The following is a 15,679-nucleotide window of genomic DNA, read 5'->3' as shown; positions in this document are numbered from 1 at the left end:
ACTGTTTTATTGTGTCCTCAGTTGCGCAAAGTTGTGTCTGTGGTCTGCTTTTTCCAGATTCACCTCTGCAGGCACTCTGGGGTTTTTGCTCACGAGTGAGAGAACACTGAGACACGGGCTGGAAGGGCGAGTTATTGTGGGCGTGAACTTCGAACCCGTGAGCAGTATAAATTTATCTGGAGTTGTAAAATTGTTCAGAGACAGATCGTGCTGTTTCTTGGCACATGTAATTGCATTGGGCCTGTCTGTCACTTTCCCGGCGTCCGATTTCAGACCGGTGCTGTCCACTAGGGCCTGGCCAGTCCTCAGTTTTTTTGTGGAGGGGCAATTATAACTGCTGCCTCCCATCACTTTAAGGCTGTGTCCGCCTTCCAGACTGTGGGGAGGGGGGCAGTTTGAAGTGAGCACTAATTTATTAGTTGTGTGCTCCGACATAAATGCCAACACCTGCAAACTGTCATGTTCCTGTAAATTCGCCCTGGATTGATGAGCCCTGTTTGTCAGTGCATCACTGCCTCATGCCTGACCTGACAGCTCCCCCCTGAGTAGCACCAGGGACCGGAGCACTTTGATGAATTGAGCCAGTATGATGCTTCATAAAGGGTCTCTGTCACTTCTGATATGCAGGGGAGGGGCAAATACATCAGGGTAACAACAGGACGCAGCCAGGTCCTCTTGCACATTTCCTTAAATAGCAGCCCTGTTTGGAAATTGTTGTTTATCAGATCCTCTCCGATACGGATAACTCATGTGATTCGGGTTTGTAGAGTTTCAGATGGGTCTGGAACGGAATTAGGGCAAAAGGTTGACCAGTGACAGTGTTGTACTTTTCACAAAGCGCGTTTGTCAGCTAAGGTTTATGAGAACCACATTACATAATATTGCAGTCCAAGATTAAAGATTGCAGTCTATTATTTTTGTGTTGTGTTGTTGTGCATTAGGTTTTCAGTTTGTCTGAAGTGATTTGTTCCATGTGATAGGCATCAGTTTTGAGCAGTGGTAAGGGCTTTGGGCTCATATCTGTAAGGTTGTAGGGTTAAATCCTAGGTGGGTCACTAGGATATAATACCCCCTTATACCCTTGAATGTACTTCACATGCTTCAGTTGTATACTCGCATACCCAGCTGTATAAATGTAAATCACTTTCGAAGTGTCAGCCAAATTAGTAGTAAACCAAAGTGAATATTGTAGTTACCTAATAGTTGGGCATTCCTCTTGCATCATTCAATAGAAACCTAAAATCAACCCGTTGGTGTGACTTTGTAAGATATGATAGATTATGTATCCTTGTTTTGTAACACATTTAGTGTCTGGGGTGCCCCATTCAGCAGGGACGACCGAGCCTCAGATAAAATATAGCCTTGATTCCCACATGATCCACCGGTCAGTAGCAGCAGCACATGATGCTAACAGCCTGACATCATCGCAGTGTACATACCACACGTACTGCTTTCCTAACATGGCACGACTGTTGCCTAAGGGCTTTTTAACCAGGACAGCCTCTGTTTTTCCCCGTGAAGAATGGAGTCAAGGTCACTGTGCCCACAGCGACGTCCTCACCTGGAGGGCTGCTGACCATTATGCGGGCTTATCTTGGCTGTTAAATTGCCCCTTGACGACATGCGAGGGCTGCGCTGCGCTGATCCAGCTTTTTTCGAAACTGTATGAAGAGTGACACTAATAATATGGCTGAGGAGTACAGTGACGGCACTTGTGATTTTTTCCTTCAAGCCAGCATGAAAGCGAGTCTCCGCTGTCGTGAGCAGAGCTCCCAGTGTAAATGTGCCGCTCCCGGGCCTTGAATGATCAAGGTCTTAGTTTAGTTCATGTACTGCATGCTGCGTGTGTGCAGTAAGCATATGTTTAGTAAATATTTGAAGAAAAAAAAAGCCAGCAGTGACTCGGGCACTTCAGTTTGTCTATAAACCTGTTTGAGGTTTCTGCAGTGTTAGTGCAGTCGCTGGCGATGGCCGCTGTCTCTGTGGACTTCAGCGGGCGGTTCAGGTGTCTGGCTCTGCTCTGTGCGCCGTGACCCCCTGGACTCATCAATCCTGACAGCCTCAATCAAACAGGGAGGGATACCAGACCGCACTGCCTTCCAGCTCGGTCACCAGCTCCACTGCCCCTTAAATCCTTTCGGCTGACAAGTATTCACAGAATTCCTGTGGCCTCTTTTTATTTTCAGCTCTGAAGTGACCGCAACGTGTCCACAGTGAGCTGCACTCTTAATTCTCTGCTTCTTAGGCATCATACTTAATGAGCCTCATCAAAGACCTGTTTGTTTAGCAAAGTAACTGCTGTCGAAATTGCATTCGAAAGTCCCCAAGAAGCTTTGAAGTGAAGTCAGAGCTGGGGTAAGGATCACAATTATTTCAATGTTGAATAATTCCTCAAGAATTATATGTAACGGTTGATGCATAAAAGTGTCCTGCTTGATGGTGTCATGTTTTGCACAGGCTTGACGCACCCAGCAAGGCATTGCAGTGCTCTCAGTTCTGATGAGCCACAGCGCAGCGCTGAGGATTCGCAGTTTCCAGGGCTTGCTACTGGACAGATGCATGATGTTGCCCATGATCGCAGAGGGGCAGAGCAGCACAAGCTGGTGTGGGGAGAGAGGCCGGTCATTGGAAAGGCGCGCCTGGAATACAGGAAATGCAAACCTTACTTCTAACACAACAATGCCTGGGGGCTGAAGTCACGACACTCTTTTTCTGGTTGTGTTACATCACTTTACAAAGCCCTCTCCTGCTGGGGCTGTCAGTCCTCTTCGTCACCCAGGTTGTTTATGGATGCCATTGCCATCCTGTAACATTGCAGTGGCTTGCACTGAGATTACTATGCAGATTCCTATGTGCCTGGCCTTTAGTGTGCTTTTGCCAGCCACACTAGCTGCACTGCTTAATGGGGATCTTCCACTTGTCAGATCCTGCTTTGCTTTAACCTCCTGAAGCCATAACCATCTGTTACAGAGAGCTTTTCATCCCCAAGGTTCCCAGAGCACTTCACATGTATAAAGGGACCCACTTCGCCACTGAATTGCAGCCCCAGCTGTGTGTCTGCACAGCGGATCAGGTGTTAACACTTTAGGGAAGCCAGATTGCTCAAGCACACAGAGGAATTTAGCCAGGACAGCAGGACTAAACATACTTAGTCTTTCCAACAATGTCAAGTGGTCAGGACCTTGGTTCATCCAAAGGCAGGGCACCTCCTACTGTACAACACAGTGCCCACAGTCAACATACTGGGCCTGTGATTTGGAAATTCTAGTTCAGGCAGATGAGCACCCACTACTGGTCCACTAACACAACTTACAGCAGCAACCTGGTTTTCCTTAGAGATCTCCCATCCCAGTACTGTCCAGTACCTGGCGAGATCAAGCTACAAGGTGATCTGTCACACAGCCTGACGGAGGGGCTGCTTAGCACTGGCTATAACCATCATTTCTCTTCTCCAGGCCCTGCTCATAATAATGCCTTTCTTTTTATTTAATTCGTCACGTTGTTCTCTCATGCTCGTTGCTGTAACATGCCAGCTGGTGACTACTAAGAAGGTGTTTGGGTATGTTTTGGCAAATATGTAAGCGGCCTATGCAATTTCCATGCATTAACTAATCCAGCTCCTTATTTTGATGGAGAAATTCACTCAGAAAACTCAGGGAGGGGAGAGTGCAGTTTAACCCTCTTATTATAGTTCACTATTATAATTCACTGCATTCTGGTGTGTATTGAGGCTGTTAGCTGCGCTGGTCTCGGAAATGCCCCTTTTCGCCCTCCAACATACGGTAGTAATGACACACATGCACAGCAGACAGGCAGCCCAGACCACCCTGGTCGCAGACTGTATAGAGATCTGTATCGAACAACAGGAAAACGCATCAAGTCTGCTGGTTCCTTTGATTTTAAGATGTTGCCAAACAGTGTCCAGTGGCAAGGACATCAGTGACTTACAGTAGTGTACAGTAAAGAGGGTTCAAGTGTCTCCCAGGCCAAGGTGAGGCTACAGTGCTCCCAGGCTATCCCTAATGATCCACATCGCGCCGTAGCCAGCGATCACAGTGTTCTGGAAAAAAAAACATCATCTGTCGAAACCAGAAGCCAGAAATGCCATCAAAGACCTTTGCTTAAAAACATTCTGGGTATGTAATTTTTTTAAAGTTGATAGATTTACAGCAAATTTTTCACTCCCCAGCTATTTGAAGTATCTGCTAAACAGATTGTTGAGTGGGTTTCTGGGAAGACAGATGGGTATTTTGCATGCCACTAAATAGAGGAAGGATGATGAAATATCTGATTTATCAGAAAAACACTTTTTTAAGCTCAGTAGATCAAATTCTATAAAGTAATGTCACTGAATTTTTTTTCTTTTGGGGGGTGGGGGTTAAAATAAATTTTAACTTTCTCTTTCAAATTCCTTCAAGTATCGATGGCTATTCTCTGGCATCACTTGAAAGGTGTGGGTGTGAAGGAGAATGAAAAGCTCCTGCAGGTCCTGTCCGCGAGACGCGAGAAATTGGAAACCCCGTTTACGCCGAGATTGGGAGTGTATCGTTTCTGCCTGTGGCCCGACAAAAGTTTGCTTTGCTCTGTGTTCTGTTGCCTACTTGGAAAACTGTTGAACCGCCAGTTAAAGCTGTCACTTCCTGGTGGAGCTTCAGTCTCCGGATGGTGCAGTACTTTGTGTTGCACAGCGGCAGGGACCATAAAGGGAGTGGTGGTATGAAGAATTAGCCTTTGGTGTGGCAGTATGCGTCAGGCCTTGCAATAGTGTCCTGAGTCAATTGAATCCTGCAGTTGGCTTTTGGTTCATAGTGGCTACTTCTGCCGTCGAGAGCGTTTGTCCAATACCCAACGATCTTTATTCCAAAAATGACAAATGCTGTAAGATCTGTGAGACCCACCTGGATGATGCAACAGCAGCCATAGTGCACCAGTACACTCCCCACACACCAGCTATTAGTGGAGAGGAGAACAGTGATGAACCCAATTCATAGAAGCTCTTTTCAAGAAACGCCTGAAAGACGGTGCCTTTTTACAGTATAGTGTCCCCATCTCTATACTGGGGCATTAGGACCCACACAGACCGTGGGGTGAGCACACTGCTGGCCCCACTAACACCTCTTCCAGCACCTTCCTTAGTTTTTACCAGGAGGTCTCTCATCCAGGTACTGGCCAGCCTCACACCTGCTGAGCTTCAGTGGGCTGCCAGTTGTGAGTTTTAGGGTGTTTTGGCTGCTGGCAAATTAAAAACAAATGACTGGATTGAGACCATGCACCTGGGCCCCAGACCTGGAGTGGGGAAGGGAAGTGTGTGGGCGTCTGTGCCACACAAAGTCCGAGGCCCCCAGGGGACACAGTGAGCGTTTGGCTCCGGGGGTCTTTAATGGGTTGATTGATGTGAGTGGATGGTGTGCATTTCCTTGATGAGACTTTTAGAGGCCAGGCTCGTGATCTCCGTTTCTGATCGGCATGTCAGCCTGCAACTATCCTGCAGGCATGTGAGACAGTTTCACATACCCTGCCTCTGCGTCCTCAGAGCCCTGACAGTGTCCTGACTGCGCTGGGAACTTTGCTTCATCCCCTGGGCTGAAGGTAAATGCACTCAATGTGCTCTTCCTTTGCTTTCTTTTGTTTCATTCTAAATGAACAAGCCTAATAAATGGTGGACAGTTCCTGAAGGGTGAGCAAAACTAGGTAAGTAATTCTACTAACATTGAAAAAAAAGGTTTAAAACCTGTCTTTGCATTTGCAATGATGCCTCTTTTGTCATAGCAAAAACAAAAAGTGGTGCATTCAGATTTAAGAGATAATAAGGCACAGATAGCAGTCTGATGCTTTCAATTAGCTTTAAATAAATCTGGTGCGTTTGGAAATCAGAAGGTAAACAATATTTTGGATACAAATCTGTCTAGAAATTACGATAAAAGCTCAAACTCAGCAGCGTATTAATTTAAAAATATTATAGTACATAAGTGCTATGAAATTTAAAGTTGAGCATTATAATTACATATTTCTCATGCAGTACAGTCTTATGTAACAATTTCAGTTCTATAGACTCTTGAAATACAGTTACCCACCACAAGCTGTTGATGTCTGCATGCATCATTTTCCTCAAGTAATATTTAATCCAGTGATCAGATTTGCCAGATTTAAAGTGGCATGTCTGAGCTGTGATACTTTGTAGAAAGTACTGTGAATTATAAAGAAGAACCCTTCGGTTTTCTCTTACGGATTATTGTTAAGATCTAAGGTTAGGTTTCAGCTGAAATGTTAATTTCAATAGATTTGGAGCCAACATGAAAGACAATTATTTCATTTAATGTGAGCACTTTCGCCCAGTGGTGCCAGATGTTTGGTAATGTTCTGGAACCCGGTATTCACTGCCCATTGCACCCTCCTCCCAGCATGGAGCCAGTTGTGCCACACTGCCCGGGTACCGCACGATTTGAACCCGGCCCCCTGAGGCCGATGGGATGAAACCACTGTTACCGTAAAAGAGAAATGAAGCATCTGGAGTTGGTTCGCTGTGCCTCACTGCTTTTGCACGTTGAGTGAACCCGCGTGTCCGCATTGCCACAGTCCCCATGTCTCTGACCAGCTACAGAGGTCTGGGAGAGACCCCTCTGAGGACCAGGGAGTCATGTCTCCTATCAGACGGACTTTGAGACTGGTGATTCATTGTGGCCCGGGGGCTCTGCACCACCTGAAAGGGCTCTGCGGGCTCGCGAGCCGTGTAGGTGCTTAAATGAAATCGAAGCCAGGGAATAGGGTGGGGGGTGGGTGTTGGGGGGAGGGGGGAGGGATCTTGAACCGCGGTCAGGAGAGAAGATCGTGTGTTATCGTTTCTCCTCGCCGCCAGCCAGCCAGCCAGCCTGCCTGCCTTCGTGTCATGCGCCCGGATTTGGCGGCGGCTCAAAGCGAACAGGGAGAAATGCGATCCATATGGTGGCACTATAAAGTCCACCCCAAGCCCCCAGCTCGCTCCACTCCCAGCCCTGCTGCCCAGGGACAGTGTGCACAGCGCTGCTCTTGCTCTCCGACGCCCGGCGATCTCCTGGAGAGCTGCCTGACTGGGGTACGTGCTGCACAAACCGGCGGTGTGATGCTTGCCACACGTCCAAGGGAACAATGAGGATGACATTCTACAGAGAGCCGGGAATATACACGACTATCTGTGGGATTACGACCTGCAGTGAATGTTTTTCTGGGTGGCTATTAGGACTATTAAACTTCTTTTTTTCTGTAGTCTGAATCCATACATAACCTCCTGCTTTGGACACTGATTTCTAAGGACGGCTTCTGATCTTCTCACGTTTTTGTATTTTTGTTTCTTTTTTCCCGTGTGTTTTCTGCTGTTTTAGCCCTCTTTTCCTGTGAAACCCTCCCTTCCCATTCTCTGTGTCCTGAGATGCTGAGGCATTTAATATGAAATCAAATAATAATGTTTAACTTTAGAACTCCCTTTGTGAATAATCTGTGAGTCACTAACAAAGGGCAAGCAGGTGTTGAAATGCCTTAGCTGAGATGAAGTTTCAAGATGTGTAGCGTTGACTCATTTCATTCCTCTGTGCAGATACAGGATGTCTCATTGGTCAAGGGCTCTTCTGAGGGTAGCATTCCTCTGAAAAATTCCTCCAGATTGTTCTCTTCTCATCCACAGACACGCGGAGCTTTGCGATGAATTCTCTGGGCCGTGCAGCTTTCCTGCTTCTGCTGGGTGTGGCTGTTTCCCAGAACAGCCGCGGCCCCAAGCCCAGCGGCAAGGCCCCCCGAAAGACAGGAACCCCGGTGGGGGAGGCTGCTCCTGGGCGCCCCGAGGACGATCCCCTCCCGGCTCAGTGGGGGTCCACGCAGGTTGGTAAGGACCTGAAGACCCCCCAGACCCAGAAGCCCAGCGAGGACATGAACCTGCACTTCCTGAAGAACGCCCAGGTCACCTGTAACGACGGGACAGCAGCAGGGTGAGGCGATCCGGACGGCGCCACGTTCTTCCATGCTGTGCTGCTGTCTGTTTCTGGTCATTCGCTGCCATGATCTGTAGTTGGCTTCCTCTGCATGTTCATATGAGCGCATCAATTTCCCTTCGGGATCAATGAAGACTTATCTATCTATCTTTATGAATCAGAGAGCTCGGAAACAGACTGCAGCCTGGAGGTTGCTAGATTACCTCCAGGCTGTGCCCCTTGCCGTCTTCAATTATTATTTTTGGGAAATGCAGTTTTCTTCCCAGGCTTGTCTTCTCCCTTTGCATACCATTAACTAGACGAAGTGCTGTTTATAGATTAAGAATAGCTGCCGGCGTTTTAGTAATCAATGTCTTTGTGTGAAAAATTAGTTTTTACCGTTTGGGATCCTGATCCATTTTTTCTCGTTCTGCCCAGATTTTACCTGAGAGAGTGCAAAGGAAGCAAACGGTGGCTGATATTTTTAGAAGGTGAGAATTCTTTAATTTCTTCTTTCAAGTTTGAGTGAGGTGATAAACTTCCTAAGGGTTACCCCGTGCAGAGTCCGAAAAGCCTTGAGACTCTGTTATGTATAAAAAAAACATCCTGGTTTTATTTCTTTAATTGCCTCTATTTCATGCCAGTAGCTTTTTAATATACTCCTGCCGATGACTGAGTCCTGTCTGGACTCCTACAGTGCTACTATGGTGTAAAACACCTTAACTTCCTTCTCCTGCTTTTCTCTATGAGCGTCCTGAGTTTGATGAGTCAGGACAAAGTCATTATTTAATTACACAAGATGATTTCTGCAGCCACACTATGGATCTAATGTCTTAATAATGGAATTGAATTTAAGTAGTTGCAAAGACTAACTGTATATACAAGACAGCGAGGTTCCCTGCAGGACTTCAGGGGCATGCATGCCTCAGATAATCTCATCACATTCTCTCCAGTCCTGGGCGAAAGGCTAATGGGATCTCCCTTTACAGTTATCTGTGGCTGATATTAGGGTCTTATTTTTAGGTGGCTGGTGCTGCTATAACAAAGAGACCTGCGATTCAAGATACAAAAATATCCCTCGTCTCATGAGCTCATCGGAATGGCCACAATCGCGTAAAGGTACAGCCCTGACCCTGGGTAACTATTGGGTAATAGTTCAATAGTTACCCTGGGTAACTATTGAACCAGACCCAGCCAGTGCCCCCCTGGGTCGTATTTTAATAATACAGCAAGCATGCTGTGTCACTGTCCTGCCGCACATAGATCATTGCATTTGAATGTGTTTTTGCAGCTACATTGATAGTCTGGCTTTCATCTGATTGTCCTCCGTGGTTTTCCAGGAAGCGGGATTCTATCCTCCGAGGCAGATGAGAACCCCCACTGGTGGAACGCCAACACGGTGTAAGAGCTTATCTGCAAATCTGTTTGCTTTCGCTGGCCGAATACAGAGTCATACAAGTGCTTGCGCTCGGAACTGAAATAAATTTGTGACGCACCTTGCTTTTCCCTTGTTCTTTGGGGCTTTAAAAATGGAGATTCACCAACTGTACTAGTCCAGTCTGGTTTTTTTTTTCATGCCCCGTATGGTGATAAAATATTCGTAAGATATTCTTAGTAAATTTTGGGATGGAAACGAAGCTGTGCACAAATAGCATTCTGCTCTCTTTAGGCTGTGATCATGAAAGCATAAAGTCTGCAACCAGTGTTCTGTCTCTTTGTGTTTGATCATTCTGTCTTTAGCAGGGGGTCCATTATAAGGAGCAGGTAAGTGGTGTGAAAATTCAGTGAATACTTTTCAGTAAAACGGGGATTGATTTGTCGTTGAGCATTTAGATGCTTATTTAAGTGCCTTGCTTTCAGATTTTCATCTCCCTAGTATCTGGCTTGTGTACAAGTACTGTAAGTAGGGCAGCCGGTAGTATATTTCTGGGTGATCTGGATGACAGTGACGGCTCGTCTCTCAGGTTCATCCCCTACTGCTCCAGTGACGTGTGGAGTGGCACCTCCTCAAAGACGGGCCAAGGAAAGGAGCCAGGTACTGTAAGACCTCCGTCTCCTGGCAAAACTCAGATCCTGGATTCAGGACTGGGGGATGCTCTTGGTGTCTTTCATCTTCCTCTTCGGATCCTTCTCCTCTTCCTCTTCCAAGGGTTTTTTACCTCTGCTTTCCTGCTGGTAGAAAACCTGCCCTCTGATCTGAAGTCGAATGCAAGCTCAGTGTCCTGTGTCTTCCAGTTGAATATGCCTTCATGGGTTCCCTGATCATCCGGGAGGTGATTAAAGACCTGGTTTCCAAAGGGATCAAACAGGCCAAGGTGGTCATGCTGGCTGGCACCAGGTGAGCTCCTTGTCCACTTCCCATCTCACAGAGTTCTGCCAGTCCTGCGTGTTGCTGTTGGGCAACTGAATCTCGCAAACAAAATCCGCTCTCCCCTCCTGTCTCTCAGCGCCGGGGCGACGGGCGTCCTGCTGAACATCGAGAAGGTGTCCAGTCTCCTGGCGCAGCTGGGGACCGAGGCTCAGGTGCGAGGCCTGGTGGATTCCGGCTGGTTTCTGGAGAGCAAGCAGGCGAGAGCCCAGGAGTGCCCCGACAACGCTTCCTGCACGCCCACTGACGCCATCAAGAAAGGCCTCAGGTAGTGCCCACAGCCCCCTGCCCCCCTGGCACTATCCTGGCAAGCTGCAGTCGGGTCACAGCGTGGCAGCGTGCTGTTGTGAAATACCATTGCTCACCTTTGTGGTTCTGTTAGCAGAGTCATGTGCCTGGTAGGACTGAAAACAAACACTGAGACATATTTATATCCCAGGCTGGGAACAGGAGCCTTGAGGAAAACATACAAAGCAATAATAATAATATTTGTAGTGGAAAGAGTTGAGGGAGTCACAGAGGCTTCAACAGGAAGCACATTAAGTGCAAGCTCTGTGTCAGTGTAGGGAGATTCACTGTCACTGTCTGTTGGCATTCTCACGGCCACGAGATCACAACTCATTAGCGTATGAGTTCCTGCAGATTCATTTTGGCCTGAAGGATGATAATCATATCTGGTTCATTTTGGAGTAAATGATCTGGAACAGACAGGGATGTAAAGTGCAGCACCCACAGACCTCTTTTGACAGTGATGCCTCTTTTGGTTTACTAACATATTAAGCTGAATGAACAGGACAATCTATGTCACATGCATCATGGGGTTAAGGCCTTGACATTCGTGCCTCTCAAACTCCAGGCTTTCTTTCAGTTCCCCATGTAAACTTCCACGTGCTACAAGACCTCGCTCCTCCCTTCTGTTGCTTCAACCCTGGCTTCCCAGATCATCCATATCAGACCTTGCAAAGTCAGCATGCTTACTGTAAATCCTGTCTTGAAGCCTTCTTCCCAATTCTCTTTCATTTGCTGTTTTATGTCTTGTGACTCATTTGCTCATGCGCCTTGTGATGATTTACCATGTAAGAGGCTATATTTAGTGTAAAAAATTTTATTAAGAGGTATAACCGACACGTGACTCCATCTGAATTGAAGGGGATTGCGCCACAGTGCCACAGTCCTGGGGAGAACAGGTGTTTGCGCAGGGCTGTAACACTCTGATCCCGGCGTGTTCTCTCAGGCTGTGGAATGGCATCATCCCCGAGAAGTGTCGGCAGCAGTTCAAGAAGGGCGAGGAGTGGAGGTGCTTCTTCGGACCTAAGCTGTATTCTTCTTTGACCCGTGAGTCTCCTGGTGAGCCGTAAAAACACGCCGCGGGCTTCCATGACTTGCACCAGATCATAACTCACTCAGAGCCGCTCGTCCTTAAAGGAGAGTCAAGTCGAAGCTTTGAGATTTGTTTTTGCGGCCACGCTTTTGCACGTGAAGAATCGGGTGCCCTGCCCTACAGGTTTGGTTTCTGGCCGAGTTAAGTTTCCTTCGAACTTCCACGGCTCTGTTTTCTGACTGCCTCTTCCTATTCGGAGCCGCGAGAGAGCCGGAGACTATCCCGGCAAGCAAGGGGGGGGCAAGGCAGGATACCACCTGAACAGGACACCAGTCCGTCGCAGAGCACACACAGATACAGACACAAAACACACACGCACTCGCACCCGAGACAATTTCCAATTTCCCCAGTGGCCAATTAGCCTACCAGTGTGTCTCTGGACTGTGTGTGTATGTGGGGGGGGGAAACCGGAGCACCTGAAGGAAACCCACTTGAACACGGGGAGAACATACCAGCTCCACGCAGAGAGCACAGGTCAGGAATCGAACCCAGAGCCCCTGCGCCGTGAGGCAGGAGTGCCGGCCACTGCGCCGTCCTCCTCCGCACTTGTGTCAAGGCCTTGGCGGAGCTGTGTGCGTCTCCCCACAGCTCCCCTGTTCGTGGTGCAGTGGCTCTTCGACGAGGAGCAGCTGCGGGTGGAGGACATCTTCCTGGGGGGCCGGCCTCTGTCCGAGCACCAGTGGGCCTACATCCAGGGCCTGGGCCGCGAGCTGAAGAGCTCCCTGCGGGACGTGACGTGAGTCCGAGTCCGCCCGGCCTCGGGCTCCTCGTTTCCTCTCGCGAGGAACATGCTCTTCACGCGCTGTAGATAGGGGACGTTCAACGTTCAACGTAATCTATAATTCCCTCTCAGTCAGAGGACAATCAATTCAACCATTAGTCTTTAGTTTAATTACAGCTCTGGGGAAAGAGTTAGTGCCAGATAGACTAAATCTGGCTCATAATGGACATTATGGGAAGGGGTATCCTTGTACTGTAAGTGCAATGTCAGAGTGGATGAGCTACAAAGACGGTGTTGTGTTTTTGAATAACCTAGCGCTGCACTGGCTGCCAGTGTGCTGATAGTGGTGGCAATGTCTTTCAGGGCGGTCTTTGCTCCTTCGTGCCTGTCCCACACGTTGATCACTAAACGGTAAGGCCCCTCGCGACGTGGCTGTCCTGCGGTTGAATGAGGGTGAGCTCATGTAGCTGTTTCAGGGCAGATCGTTTATCTCAACACATTCTGCCTGTCATCCGCATTCCACACTGTTGCGCTCCTCCTGGGTTGGGAAGGGGAGGGCAGAGGGGTTGTTTTGGGGATCAGGTATGATGATCTCCAGTCGTCTGAAACACTGAACTGAATTCTGGGGGCTTTCGCCACATGCTGCTGACGGCGCATCTTGCCCTTCTCTCCCCCTGCCCCCTGCAGGAACTGGATGGATTTCCAGATCAAGGGCACCTCCCTCTCCCGTGCCCTGCAGTGCTGGGACAAGAGCCTCCAGGATGCCAGCCGGAACGGCAAGGCGCCCGTCAAGGGCTGCCCCTATCACCTCATCGACAGCTGCCAGTGGCCCCAGTGCAACCCCACCTGCCCCGCCCTGCTGGACCAGACCACCCAGCAGGAGCTCAGCCTGCTGCAGGTCCTCGTGAGCTTGGGCCTGGACCTGCAGCAGGTAGGCCTGGACCTCCCTGGGGAGGCCAGCCACCAGGCAGGCATGGTCAGCAGTGGGGGCTAGAAGCTGCCGTGTGGTCTGGGAGCAGTGACGGCCGGCGGTGCTGTTATAAGGGGGTGGGGAGTCATCTTACGATGTAATCTAATGAAACGCAACAAAACAGATCTACCTCTGATCTCCACTTTGGCCCCTCAGCATTCCACTCTACTCCAGCGTTAGACGTTGTAACCCGTGATTATTTCACTGCGCTATTAGAGCAAGTCACTCTTGGACTTGTCGGATAGATCGCCCCTTGCCTTGTACTGGTCCCAGTTAGCTGCGTCTCTGTTCTGAGCAAATTCTACAAGCTGGGCTGAATCAGATAACGAAAAAGACTTGTGTTTGTACTTAACCTGCCTAGTGAAACTACAGTATAAGATGTCGGTCTGCCTTATGTTCGAGCTGTGTATCTCTGTGCAATTCCAAGAGTCAGAAAACAAGTGAAGAAGTATCTTTTGGACCTGAAAGGTATCCAGGAGCCCCAGGTGAACAGGTAGATTATAAATTAACTGTGGATGCTGGATTAACACCTAATAGGTTCACAAGACCACCACTTCCACTTGTAGATTCTGTGTGCTCTCTGTGTTAGTGGTAAAAGTTACTAAGTTCTTCTGTAGTGCTGCAACATCATTTACTGTGCATTGACTGTGATTTCAGGAGAGGAATGAGGGAGACATCATGATCTCTCTCTATTTTACTTTTTAATTGTCAAGTTTATACTTTTCACTGACTGCCACCACTGATACATAATACTGTACATAGGAAGGTAGAAATATTTGAATATTTATTTATATATATCCATTAATTATGCTTGATGGTGTGGTTTGAAATTCCTGTTTATTACTGAATTAGCAGGAAACTTTCTAGGTCTGTCACTCAGCCTGGTTACTGTCACTCAGTTGTTGCATGGTATTCAGATGCAAAGCCAAGGGAACTTTGATGTGGGCAGGAGATCATAAACCCTATAGATAAGGTCTTGGGATTTGATTAAGTTAGCAATATGAGAAATGTAGCGATTTGAAGTGTGCGATACTTGTTATAAGCAATGGGTTCAGTTCTTGAAGACTCGCGAGGAGTTTTAATTTTATTGTGTAAATTTGTCTGGTCTTTTTAGACGTACGATTTCAACTCCAGTAATGAGAGAATAAATGTACTGTATTATTACTATATATGCTATGTATACTGCTTTTTGTGATTGTTGCTTGCAAGTTTTGAATTGCGATACGTGTGTGTGCTCTGAAAAATGACATTCACATCCAGCTCTCTGGACAGACAACAGAGTGGGAAACTCTCGGTGGGAAAGATGGACAGATTCTGGAGGGCACTAGGCAAACGAAGATATTTGTTTTGGGTGCAAGAACCACTTAAAGAAGATTTCCGCAGAGAGCGTTCTTGAAACTGGTATTAGCACCAAATGTGTGTCAACCCCAGAGTCCTGTGGAAACAACTTGCTACCTAGAGATGGCTATACAGCAGTCTTAAGCACTGGTGGGGAAACTGGTCTTGTTGGGGTTTATTCGTTCTGTGTGACTGCTGTGTCCACCTACATGCTGCTTATTCTTACTCTATAATATTTCGTCATGTACAGTATATACAATAAATCTATACTCTAAAAATTGAGCCACATATTTTATATCAGTAAATTGTTGTATTTTATCACCCTGCAACTCACAACTGGCAGGCCGCTGCAGCTCAGCAGGTGTGAGCCTGGTGAGTACCTGGACGGGAGACCTCCTGGGGATAAACTAAGGTTGCTGCTGGAAGAGGTGTCAGTGGTCCTGACTCTCTGCGGTCATTAAAATCCCAGGGCGTTTCTTGAAAAGAGTAGGGGTGTTACCCTGGTGTCCTGGAGAGGATCCCCATTGCCTGTAAAGCGCTTTGAGTGTCCAGAAAAGTGCTATATAAGTGTAAGGAATTATTATGAATTATTTATTATTCAGAAGTCTACCTCTTCCCTAGGCCTGCACAGAAGCACAGCATTTTCACATCAGCATTTATATTTATCCAACTGTTGCTTAACAGTCCAGTTAGAACGGTGTTGTCTGACCTATAGATAACACAAACGGTCCATTTCTGCGCAGAAATCATGTTGCGTCACTACCCAACCACGCGAATGTGCATTACTCTACAAATGCTTTGAATTATCACACACATCGCACACCATCTGCTTGTGAGCTGCTGTGAGACCTGTTGTGCGATTGAAGAACAGAACTTGCAGCATCTCCGTTGGGATGTCTGAACTTTTGTCTGGCTGTGATTCTTGTGTTGGGCACTAGAGGGAACTTTCGAACTGCTCTCC

The 15,679-nt window shown here is 47.7% G+C and overlaps 1 protein-coding gene across 3 annotated transcripts; it reads left to right on the top strand.

The window, feature by feature from the left end:
• Positions 1-4,342: 4,342 nt before the first annotated feature.
• Positions 4,343-14,996, top strand: notum2 (notum pectinacetylesterase 2). 3 transcript variants are annotated; one of them, XM_015360099.2, is made up of 12 exons: positions 4,343-5,589; positions 7,658-7,958; positions 8,379-8,431; positions 8,964-9,059; positions 9,281-9,341; positions 9,905-9,975; positions 10,176-10,278; positions 10,388-10,576; positions 11,543-11,655; positions 12,278-12,425; positions 12,774-12,821; positions 13,098-14,996. In XM_015360099.2, exons 2-12 carry the CDS (start codon positions 7,675-7,677, stop codon positions 13,402-13,404), a joined length of 1,473 nt encoding a protein of 490 aa, XP_015215585.2. In that variant the 5' UTR covers positions 4,343-5,589; positions 7,658-7,674; the 3' UTR covers positions 13,405-14,996. The 3 variants fall into 3 exon arrangements, with proteins under 3 accessions (XP_015215585.2, XP_015215586.2, XP_015215584.2); XM_015360100.2 differs by lacking the exon at positions 4,343-5,589 and adding an exon at positions 6,860-7,072 and having other exon boundaries at positions 11,543-11,643; XM_015360098.2 differs by lacking the exon at positions 4,343-5,589 and adding an exon at positions 6,860-7,072.
• Positions 14,997-15,679: the final 683 nt, after the last annotated feature.

The sequence above is a fragment of the Lepisosteus oculatus genome, chromosome 19 (assembly GCF_040954835.1).
Source record: "Lepisosteus oculatus isolate fLepOcu1 chromosome 19, fLepOcu1.hap2, whole genome shotgun sequence".
Lineage (NCBI taxonomy): Eukaryota > Metazoa > Chordata > Actinopteri > Semionotiformes > Lepisosteidae > Lepisosteus > Lepisosteus oculatus.
The sequence above is the reverse complement of the archived record's forward strand: the minus strand, read 5'-3'. Positions and strand labels throughout refer to the sequence as shown.